The sequence below is a fragment of the Lithobates pipiens genome, unplaced genomic scaffold (genome assembly GCF_037356315.1).
Source record: "Lithobates pipiens isolate NorthernLeopardFrog02 unplaced genomic scaffold, aLitPip1_a1.2 Scaffold_18, whole genome shotgun sequence".
NCBI lineage: Eukaryota > Metazoa > Chordata > Amphibia > Anura > Ranidae > Lithobates > Lithobates pipiens.
In genome coordinates this window covers 354,737,798-354,749,832 of record NW_027507758.1, presented here as the reverse complement: position 1 = coordinate 354,749,832, position 12,035 = coordinate 354,737,798, and the positions used below count along the sequence as shown (strand labels likewise).

Genomic DNA, 12,035 nt, shown 5'->3' with positions numbered 1-12,035 from the left:
CCTGGCTACTGAGAAAGAAATATTAACCAAGGATTTTTCAGAAAGGCTGATAGCCACTTTCCTCAATAGCAGAAAGAAGGAGACACTCTGGATCTACAAAAAGCTCTGGGTTTGCTTTAATGAGTGGTGCATAGGAAACTCCTTCAAGGTGCAGAGCTCCATAGCAGTTTTGGAGTTTTGCAGTGCTGGGCAGATAAAGGGTTAGCCATTACTACCCTTAAGAGCCAGGTACCAACCCCTGGGTGGTCAGATTTTCAGAGCTTTAGCAAGACAGAAACCAGTTCAAGGTTCCCCCATCCACAAGTGGGACCTATCTCTGGTCTTGCAGGCCCTAATGGAGTCACCATTGTACCATCAGAAAATTGTTCACTAAAGGATCTTACTTTCCAAACAGTATTTTTGATTGCAGTGACAACTGCCAGGAGGGTCAGCGAAATAGAGGCTTTATCAGTCAGACTCCCTTTTTGTGTTTTTGTTTTTGGATCGGGTAGTATTTAAAACCGATCCAACATGTTTACCTAAAGTGGCCTCGAAGTATCATAGAAGTCAGGAGATTGTCTTACCCACTTTCTGACCTAATCCCCTAATCCCTCAGGAGAAAGTGAGTTTAATTTTCATACCTTAGATGTAAGGAGATGTATCCTGCAAAACTTAGAGCTGACAAAAACAGTAAGGAAGTCAGACTCTTAATTTTGTTTTATGGGGCAAGAAAATGGTATAAAGCATCTTGATGCACCATTGCCAGATGACTCAAGGTAACCATTGGCTAGGCCTATAAGTTGGCAGGAAAAGAGGTTCCTGTTAGTATAAAAGCACACTCTTCTAGGGCTATGGCGGCTTCTCAGATGGAAAGGGCTGGAGGGACGCCAGAGCAAATTTGCAAAGCAGCAATGTGGTCCAGTTTCACTACCTTTGTAAAACATTACAGGGTGGACCTGGTATCGACGAATGAGAAAGCCTTTGGATGAAAGGTTTTGTAAGCCATAGTCCCACCTTAGGTGGTAAGTTCTTGTCTATTCTCTCATTGTGGCTGTCCTTTCATTGTGGCTGTCCTGAAAGACTACTGTAAAAGACGTTACCAGTAAGCGTAACTTAAATATTTTTTCCCCATAAATTAAGGGTTCCTAAAAAAGTTTCTGCACTTTTTTTTTTTTAAAGTGTAAACTTTTTAAAGATCCCTCATACTTTTTTTTTTTTTTAGAAGTGATCATATAACCTCAGTTTTCAGCTGCCTAAAGCTGTAGTAAACCACCATACTTTTTTATTTTTTAAACCTGCAATGTAACGTTAGAATTGATGGTATGCATCACATGCTAGCACATACTAGCACATTATGGGAAACTTACCTTAAAATTAAGTTATCCAGTGATGTGCTGTCACCGCTGACAGGGTTTCCATCTTTAGCAGGTCTTACTTTCAGGTTTGCATCCTCTAGCTGTCTGATTGGCTGTGCTGCAATGATGTCACTCCTGCGTATGCACACGGGTGCCAATGTTCACAGAATTGGACTCTGAAGGAATGGTATGGGCATGCTATTCCTTCAGAATGCATACACCAGTGTAGTCACCAGCCCATTCAAGTGAATATCTTCTAAACGGTACACATTTAGGAGATATTTACTCCCACTTTAAGGGGCTTGGAGAGGTGGGGTGGAAAAATAGCAGTTCACTGATCTTCACAAAGAATGGCTGTGCAGGGGGCACATGTCAGCACACATCTCGGTCATTGAAGGACAGATGGCTGTTCTCCAAGTGCAGCCAGAAAACTGACCATGCTGAGATGGATCTGCTCTCATGCCTAGCATGCTCAGTTTGAAATGGAAAAGTATTGTAACTGACAGGAACACCAAGTTCCATACAAGGAAGAAATACAAAGATAACTAGATACTTTTTAACACAAGTGCATGGTACAACAAACAAATATCAACCATATGAAAGGTTGAGATAACATACACTTTAACAAGGTTAAATGGTGACTAATAGCAACCAACCTAGTTTCCTCTTTTATAATATGGAAACAAATATGAGAACCAAATTCTGCTAATATCATCTTGGTAGGAATATAATTAGAGAAACATTAAATCTTTCAATGATTTGCCTCAATAGATGTGAAGAAGACATTGTTGATCCTTTGCCATGTGATCCCACTGAAGAGATTAATTATGAAGACAAATGTAAACTGATATTATCAACCAATGGACCTTTCAAGGACTGTCACCCCCACATTCTTCCTCAGATATATTTTGAGAACTGTGTATATGACTTGTGTGTGACTGGAGGAAACCAAGATCAGTTCTGCAATGCTTTAGAGGCCTATGCTGCCACCTGTGAAATTGTCGGTATCATTGTTGGTGACTGGAGAGAGAACACCATTTGCAGTAAGTGAAAATTATCTGTTATGCAAATGATTTCAAATAGAAATATTCAAAGTGTAACTTGAGACTCATTTATTGATTTTCAAAATTAACAGAAATTACAACAACTACTACAGCCACCGTTCCAACCGTGCCAGGTAAATTATTTGCACATCTCCTTTAATATATATATGAATAAACCAAAGTAAAGTTTAGTTTAGGAAATATACTAAAAATCATCACCCTCTCACTCATCATTTAGTATTATGCCTGTTATCAGCTGGAGAGTAAAGAGAGAATATATATGTGTATCTTTTGTAGGATGAGGACCATATATTTGTTTTTAGTCTTACAAATATATCAATCTTTTCAGGATGGGCATGGGGTTTATGGAGAACTGGAACCTAACTGATGAGCACGACCTATCATTTTATAAATAGATAAAATGCTGATATTTTATATCTTACAATATACAGTATGTTAAAATGCATTTTATTTCAAAGGCCTTTCAACTTCAAAACAATAAGCCAAAATTAACCATAACCATAAAAGATGTCTTATCACCATCCTGAATCAGCCACTGTGGATTTTCCACGGTCTTCAATTAAAAGTAAACAAATGGGCCATTGCCATATTTGGACACTGATGTAACCAGCATACACATGCATTTGTTTACTTTCAGCCTGTACCCAAATAATCCCCAACTGATAGCAGAGTGGGGCAGCAATTAGCTTTGTAGAAACTAGGGATCCCAGTGTGGGAAGCTATCATATTCTTGATAACTTACCCAGCACAAAAGGCACCCAGTCTGAGCACTGGTGTCTTTTTTTTTTTGTACACCAACATAGAGTTGGTCTTGATCCCTGTCAGTTTGCTTATTGCAGCTAGAATGACAGATTCTAAAAGTGGAGTAAAAAAAGAGCCAAACCTAATGCTAATTTGGGGCACAAGTCAGAAAGCTTTGACAACAAAGATACAGTTGTGCCCGTAAGTTTACATACCCTGGCAGACTTTTTGATTTCTTGGCCATTTTTCAGAGAATATGAATGATAACACAAAAACGTTTCTTTCACTCATGGTTAGTGTTTGGCTGAAGCCATTTATTATCAAACAACTGTGTTTACTCTTTTTAAATCATAATCCCAACAGAAACTATCCAAATGACCCTGATCAAAAGATTATATACCCTGATGATTTTGGCCTGATAACATGCATACAAGTTGACACAAAGGGGATTGAATGGCTATTAAAGGTAACCATCCTCATCTGTGATCTGTTTGCTTGTAATTAGTGTGTGTGTCTATAAAAGTCACTGCGTTTCTGGACTCCTGACAGACCCTTGCATCTTTCATCCAGTGCTGCACTGACGTTTCTGGATTCTGAGTCATGGGGAAAGCAAAAGAATTGTCAAAAGATCTGCGGGAAAAGGTTTTTGAACTGTATAAAACAGGAAAGGGATATAAAAAGATATCCAAGGAATTGAGAATGCCAATTAGCAGTGTTTAAACTCTAATCAAGAAGTGAAAAATTAGGGGTTCTGTTAAAACCAAACCACGGTCAGGTAGACCAACTAAAATTTCAGCCACAACTGCCAGGAAAATTGTTTGGGATGCAAAGAAAAACCCAAAAATAACTTCAGGTGAAATACAGAACTCTCTGAAAACATGTGGTGAGACTGTTCCAAGATGCACAATAAGGAGGCACTTGAAGAAAGATGGGCTGCATGGTCAAGTCATCAGAAGAAAGCCTTTACTACACAAATGCCACAAAGTATCCCACTTACAATACGCCAAACAGCACAGAGACAGGTCTCAAACCTTCTGGCACTAAGTCATTTGGAGTAATGAGACCAAAATTTTGCTTTTTGGCTACAACCATAAACAAGGTATACCATTTCTACTGTGATACATGGAGGTTGATCACTGATCTTTGTGGGGATGTGTGAGCTACAAAGGCACAGAAAATTTGGTTGAAATTGATGGCAAGATGAATGCAGTATGTTATCAAAAAATACTGGAGGAACATTTGCATTCATCAGCCAGAGAGCTGCGCATGGAACGTACTTGGGCATTACAACATGACAATGATCTAAAACACAAGGCCAGGTCGACCTGTCATTGGCTACAGCAGAATAAATTGAAGTTTATGGAGTGGCCATCTCAGTCTCCTGACCTCAATATCATTGAGCCACTCTGGGGAGATCTCAAACGTGCAGTTCATGCAAGACAGCCCAAGAATTTACAGGCACTGGAGACTTTTTGCCAGGAGGAATGGGCAGTTTTACCATCTGAGAAGATAAAGACCAAAAACTATACACACCTCAAATATCGCCACCTATGTGTGTCAACACTGCGCCAGCCCCCACCCTCCCCCAGCTGCCACTTGTATATATATATAGCTCAATCAATCAGAAGGAAAATATAACCTCACACCTTCACTGTGTTAAATTACTATCACCTTGTGGCGCTCAATAAGTAAGGTCGGTCCCCCTGTAAACACTTCCAAAAATAGTTAATGGCCGTGTACAGAAGGGACTTTCCAATTTTTGTTCAATTTATCTCAAACAAAATACATATATATATACGCGTGAAAGGAAAATACAAGCATATAAAAAATCAAATGACCTTAAATCACTCAATAAGTGTATGTGCAAAAATAAATACTATTAAATAACACGTTAAATTGTGTCCATATCCCTTAAAAAATACAGTATATTCAAAAAATATACGAAAAAATATTATGCAAACGTGTATACCACAACTTCACATGTATTTTTAACATAAAGCAATTATTTGTATATAAAAAAGCAATTGTTTCATAAAAAAGCAGAGAAAACAAGTCCTCAAATAAAAGTGTCCCAAAGAAGAGCAGTAAGTAGTGATGAATAAAAAATCAGCACACCCTTCTCCTGTGTGCTTTCTTATGAGTGTCCCCAAACAATGAAAATCCTTCACCACACCAACAGTGACCCCCTATAGATGGAGCACTCACCAGATGGATTGCCTAGCACTCTCGCACCAGGCTCAACAAGCGTTTCAAATTACTCAATTGAGGATCACAGATGTCCGGCACACAGTATTCAGAGAGTATTAGTTACTCTTTGCAGACTCCAATAGAAATATTTCCCCAAGTTCCTCAAAAAGAAAAACAGAGGCTTCCCATGGTGTAATACTATAAAACAACTTTAATAGCACACTTAAAAGCCACTGGATAATGCACTCACATGTAAAAAAACTTGTAACAAGCACTTCAAAGTCACTGCAGCACTTCACATCAGCAAAACTTCACTCTAAGGCATTGGCGGTTACAGTGGATACTGGTTACAGTAGCAGTGTCAGTGATATCTCTCACCCCTCCTCCTGCTGTATGGTACCCTACAGCCAGACTCTCAGTGACACTCTCCCTCCAGTCCTGTTCCTCGTGTTAGAGGCACACACACTTCCGCCTTGTTTGCAGAGTAGGTTCAATCAATAGTTGCCAGATAGCCACGCCCCCGACATGTTTCGTCATAGGACTTATTCATGGGGTTGGCTATCTGGATCTCAGTACCTCCTTTTATTCTAATGGCAACTATCCTATAATAGGCAAATCTTTCGGTTACGCCCACTCTTCGCCCAATGACTCCCAATCATCTAACCCCTCCAATCCAACTATTCCGATCCGCCCACTAAAGTCCCCGAGCCAATCTGGTGACACTACATCAGAGGGGTTACGAGTAGGCATCTTTATCAAGCTACCGCTCGTATATATCTGATAACGCTTGCGCAGACGCCACTGCCATCCCCACTCACCAGGCCTCAAACACCCAACATCGCACTATCACGCCTGCTCAAACATCTCACTCCACCTCCTATTGCAGGATCCGGTGTCATGATCTAATCGTCCACTCGTGCATGCGCAAATCTCACCCCCCTCCTTAACCATCGGACAGTACACCAGCCCCTCGTTCTATCCATTGCAGGAGCCAACGATGTCAGAGCCGAGTGCGCCATCACCGCGCATGCGTCAACATGACGCCCTATCCACCATACAGCAGACAGGATATCAGCGGCGCCCGTCCCCCCACCCATTCAGATCCCTCCTCAGGCATCCGAAATGCTGATCTGATGTCACCGCACACGCGCAGACCAGACAAAAGTCCCACAACAACGTCTCACACTCAGCAGCGCATCAAACTTCCTCCCACACACAGCTCTCACATATTCCACCCAAATCCACCCAAACCAGCAAGGGGAGTAGTGATGCCGGCATATCAGTCAGTCATCACTAATACAGTACTATACATTTATAAGAACATAAACTATCCTTCCCAGGGGCTTTTTTAATAAAGGTCGGTAGGAGAACAGTCATCACAACATACCTCTCATCTACCTCTCCCCATTATTATACACACCATATCTCTGTGTCACCATTGCCTTAAAGTTTACACAGTGAACATCATACCATTAATGTCATGCAGTCCTGAGTGCCACTAACATTAAATAAATGTACATCTCATCCTTATCTAAAAAATTTAAAATTAAAAAAAATTTAAAATTAAAAATTAAACATTACTGTTTCTTTATATCCGCAGCTAATGGTGAAGAATATCCCCATATATATCTCTATCAGTGTGGTGTATAAGCACCTACACAAACATAACCACTCCATAAATCTATATCCAAAAATATATGGTATACCATCCTTCACCTATCTGCATGATATAAATTAAAATTATTAATTTCTATGGACACCACTATTGGTCATTGGTAATCGGCCCCGTAGGTTAGTTCTTCTCAAACCTATTGGGTATATACTTAATTAATTGGTCCAGACATTTCTATACGGGATTTCCCATATCCCCATAATCTTAATAGAATCATTAATAGGGTTAAATCCCCAAAAGATTATTCAACAAACAAAACGAAAACGCACACAACTCTTTAGTCCTAAAACCAGTGTTCACCTATTCCTAATCCTAATACTAGGGTATTATGAGTTGCTAATAAAGCAATTCACATCCAATTCGATGTTCATACCCCTCGGCGCCAGGCTCTTCATCAGAAAAATCCATTTGGTTTCTCTCTGAGAGAGTTCCCTCACCCGATTGGAGCCCCTCCATGAGGGGTGGACATGATCAATACCGCAGAATTGTAAAAGACTAGGATCTTGATGGTGATACTCTTTGAAGTGTAAGGATACACTATGGTCCCGAAATCCCTTACGGATGTTGGCTAAATGTTCGGAGATGCGAACCCTCAGTAACCTCTTAGTACGACCCACATAGAATAACTTACAGGGGCACCATAAAAGATATACCACATATGGGATATTACATGTCATAAATTCCCTTATGTGGAAGGTTTCACCCACTCCATTGGTTACCATAGTGACCCCCCCTATTCAGATTCCTCACGGTTTTACAGCAGATACATCTTCTACATGAGAAGAATCCCTTCAGATCACTTGATATAGTTTGTCTGATTGGGGGATCAATTATATTTTTAATGATTTTATCCCCTATACTGGGGGCCTTTCTATAGATAAACTTAGGGGAGACAAACATTTGGGACTATGTCTACCGGACTACCCTAAGTTTATCTATAGAAAGGCCCACAGTATAGGGGATAAAATCATTAAAAAAATAATTGATCCCCCAATCAGACAAACTATATCAAGTGATCTGAAGGGATTCTTCTCATGTAGAAGATGTATCTGCTGTAAAACCGTGAGGAATCTGAATAGGGGGGTCACTATGGTAACCAATGGAGTGGGTGAAACCTTCCACATAAGGGAATTTATGACATGTAATATCCCATATGTGCTATATCCCGTAAGGGATTTCGGGACCATAGTGTATCCTTACACTTCAAAGAGTATCACCATCAAGATCCTAGTCTTTTACAATTCTGCGGTATTGATCATGTCCACCCCTCATGGAGGGGCTCCAATCGGGTGAGGGAACTCTCTCAGAGAGAAACCAAATGGATTTTTCTGATGAAGAGCCTGGCACCGAGGGGTATGAACATCGAATGGGATGTGAATTGCTTTATTAGCAACTCATAATACCCTAGTATTAGGATTAGGAATAGGTGAACACTGGTTTTAGGACTAAAGAGTTGTGTGCGTTTTCGTTTTGTTTGTTGAATAATCTTTTGGGGATTTAACCCTATTAATGATTCTATTAAGATTATGGGGATATGGGAAATCCCGTATAGAAATGTCTGGACCAATTAATTAAGTATATACCCAATAGGTTTGAGAAGAACTAACCAACGGGGCCGATTACCAATGACCAATAGTGGTGTCCATAGAAATTAATAATTTTAATTTATATCATGCAGATAGGTGAAGAATGGTATACCATATATTTTTGGATATAGATTTATGGAGTGGTTATGTTTGTGTAGGTGCTTATACACCACACTGATAGAGATATATATGGGGATATTCTTCACCATTAGCTGCGTATATAAAGAAACAGTAATGTTTAATTTTTAATTTTAAATTTTTTTTAATTTTAAATTTTTTAGATAAGGATGAGATGTACATTTATTTAATGTTAGTGGCACTCAGGACTGCATGACATTAATGGTATGATGTTCACTGTGTAAACTTTAAGGCAATGGTGACACAGAGATATGGTGTGTATAATAATGGGGAGAGGTAGATGAGAGGTATGTTGTGATGACTGTTCTCCTACCGACCTTTATTAAAAAAGCCCCTGGGAAGGATAGTTTATGTTCTTATAAATGTATAGTACTGTATTAGTGATGACTGACTGATATGCCGGCATCACTACTCCCCTTGCTGGTTTGGGTGGATTTGGGTGGAATATGTGAGAGCTGTGTGTGGGAGGAAGTTTGATGCGCTGCTGAGTGTGAGACGTTGTTGTGGGACTTTTGTCTGGTCTGCGCGTGTGCGGTGACATCAGATCAGCATTTCGGATGCCTGAGGAGGGATCTGAATGGGTGGGGGGACGGGCGCCGCTGATATCGTGTCTGCTGTATGGTGGATAGGGCGTCATGTTGACACATGCGCGGTGATGGCGCACTCGGCTCTGACATCGTTGGCTCCCACAATGGATAGAACGAGGGGCTGGAGTACTGTCCGATGGTTAAGGAGGGGGGTGAGATTTGCGCATGCACGAGTGGACGATTAGATCATGACACCAGATCCTGCAATAGGAGGTGAAGTGAGATGTTTGAGCAGGCGTGATAGTGCGATGTTGGGTGTTTGAGGCCTGGTGAGTGGGGATGGCAGTGGCGTCTGCGCAAGCGTTATCAGATATATACGAGCGGTAGCTTGATAAAGATGCCTACTCGTAACCCCTCTGATGTAGTGTCACCAGATTGGCTCGGGGACTTTAGTGGGCGGATCGGAATAGTTGGATTGGAGGGGTTAGATGATTGGGAGTCATTGGGCGAAGAGTGGGCGTAACCGAAAGATTTGCCTATTATGGGATAGTTGCCATTAGAATAAAAGGAGGTACTGAGATCCAGATAGCCAACCCCATGAATAAGTCCTATGACGAAACATGTCGGGGGCGTGGCTATCTGGCAACTATTGATTGAACCTACTCTGCAAACAAGGCGGAAGTGTGTGTGCCTCTAACACGAGGAACAGGACTGGAGGGAGAGTGTCACTGAGAGTCTGGCTGTAGGGTACCATACAGCAGGAGGAGGGGTGAGAGATATCACTGACACTGCTACTGTAACCAGTATCCACTGTAACCACCAATGCCTCAGAGTGAAGTTTTGCTGATGTGAAGTGCTGCAGTGACTTTGAAGTGCTTGTTACAAGTTTTTTTACATGTGAGTGCATTATCCAGTGGCTTTTAAGTGTGCTATTAAAGTTGTTTTATAGTATTAGACCATGGGAAGCCTCTGTTTTTCTTTTTGAGGAACTTGGGGAAATATTTCTATTGGAATCTGCAAAGAGTAACTAATACTCTCTGAATACTGTGTGCCGGACATCTGTGATCCTCAATTGAGTAATTTGAAACGCTTGTTGAGCCTGGTGCGAGAGTGCTAGGCAATCCATCTGGTGAGTGCTCCATCTATAGGGGGTCACTGTTGGTGTGGTGAAGGATTTTCATTGTTTGGGGACACTCATAAGAAAGCACACAGGAGAAGGGTGTGCTGATTTTTTATGCATCACTACTTACTGCTCTTCTTTGGGACACTTTTATTTGAGGACTTGTTTTCTCTGCTTTTTTATGAAACAATTGCTTTTTTATATACAAATAATTGCTTTATGTTAAAAATACATGTGAAGTTGTGGTATACACGTTTGCATAATATTTTTTCATACATTTTTTGAATATACTGTATTTTTTAAGGGATATGGACACAATTTAACGTGTTATTTAATAGTATTTATTTTTGCACATACACTTATTGAGTGATTTAAGGTCATTTGATTTTTTATATGCTTGTATTTTCCTTTCACGCGTATATATATATATATTTTGTTTGAGATAAATTGAACAAAAATTGGAAAGTCCCTTCTGTACACTGCCATTAAATATTTTTGGAAGTGTTTACAGGGGGACCGACCTTACTTATTGAGCGCCACAAGGTGATTGATTGAGAAGATAAAGAGCCTCATCCACCAATACCACAAAAGGCTTCAAACTGTTATTGATGTTAAAGGGGCAAATACACGGTATTAGGAACTGGGGTATGTAAACTTTTGATCAGGGTAGTTTTTGTTGTGATTATGATTTAAAAAGAGTAAACACAGTTGATTGATAATAAATGGCTTCAGCTAAACACTAACCATAAGTGAAAGAAACATTTTTGTGTTATCATTAATATTCTCTGAAAAATGGCCAAGAAATCATAAATTCTACCAGAGTATGTAAACTTATGAGCACAACTGTATTTTTGTGCTGACATTACAAACAGAACCCATTCACATCCCATTACTGGATTTAAATAAATCTTCACTGTTAAAACCAATGACAACTCAAATACATAACGCGCAATAGCACTTGGTCATGAGTTGTCCATTTTTCTTAATAAAACTTTTATAAACTAATATAAATACTTTTTCATGTGGTTTTACCTGTTGCAGAAAATTATTGCTTTGATTGTTCTTTTGATGTGGATTTATGTAACTGGAAGCAATCGATGTCTGATCACATGGACTGGACCCAATGGACAGGACCAACACCATCTGGATTTACTGGGCCCTCTTATGACCATACAACAGGAGGTAAATAGCTCTGCAGAGTTTACACTAACCTAAAATGATTGCTTTATAAGTATTAAAGTATAAAAAGTTATTATAAAATCATATTTTATATGCTGTCTACTTATGATGATTGTCGCTAGAGACATTAAGCACTTCAGCCCCGGAAGGATTTGCCCCCTTAATGACCAGGCCATTTTTTGCGATAGGGCACTGCATTGCTTTAACTGGCAATTGTGCGGTCATGCAGCGTTGTACCCAAACAAAATTGACTTCCTTCTTTCTCAATAGAGCTTTTTTTTGGTGATATTTGATCACCTCTGCGTTTTTTATTTTTTTGTGCTATAAACAACAAAGAGTGACCATTTTGAAGAAAAAAAAATATTTTATACTTTTTGCTATAATAAATATCTGAAAAATGTATTTCTTCCTCAGTTTTAGTCCAATATATATTCTTTTACATATTTTTAATTAAAAAAATCGCAAAAAATAAGCGTATATTGATTGG

At 39.7% G+C, this 12,035-nt stretch overlaps 2 protein-coding genes across 2 annotated transcripts in view; both read left to right on the top strand.

The window, feature by feature from the left end:
- Nucleotides 1-2,761, top strand: part of LOC143986720 (IgGFc-binding protein-like) — a 34,503-nt gene extending 31,742 nt beyond the window's left edge. The window contains exons 13-15 of the mRNA XM_077485125.1: nt 2,106-2,377; nt 2,470-2,511; nt 2,727-2,761. Of these exons, the coding sequence (XP_077341251.1) occupies nt 2,106-2,377; nt 2,470-2,511; nt 2,727-2,761 (349 nt within the window). The remainder of the gene's footprint in view (nt 1-2,105; nt 2,378-2,469; nt 2,512-2,726) is intronic.
- A 144-nt stretch (nt 2,762-2,905) lies between these two features.
- The window catches only part of LOC143986719 (IgGFc-binding protein-like), a 132,211-nt gene continuing 123,081 nt past the window's right edge, over nt 2,906-12,035 (top strand). Inside the window, exons 1-2 of the mRNA XM_077485124.1 lie at nt 2,906-2,963; nt 11,411-11,551. Of these exons, the coding sequence (XP_077341250.1) occupies nt 2,906-2,963; nt 11,411-11,551 (199 nt within the window). The remainder of the gene's footprint in view (nt 2,964-11,410; nt 11,552-12,035) is intronic.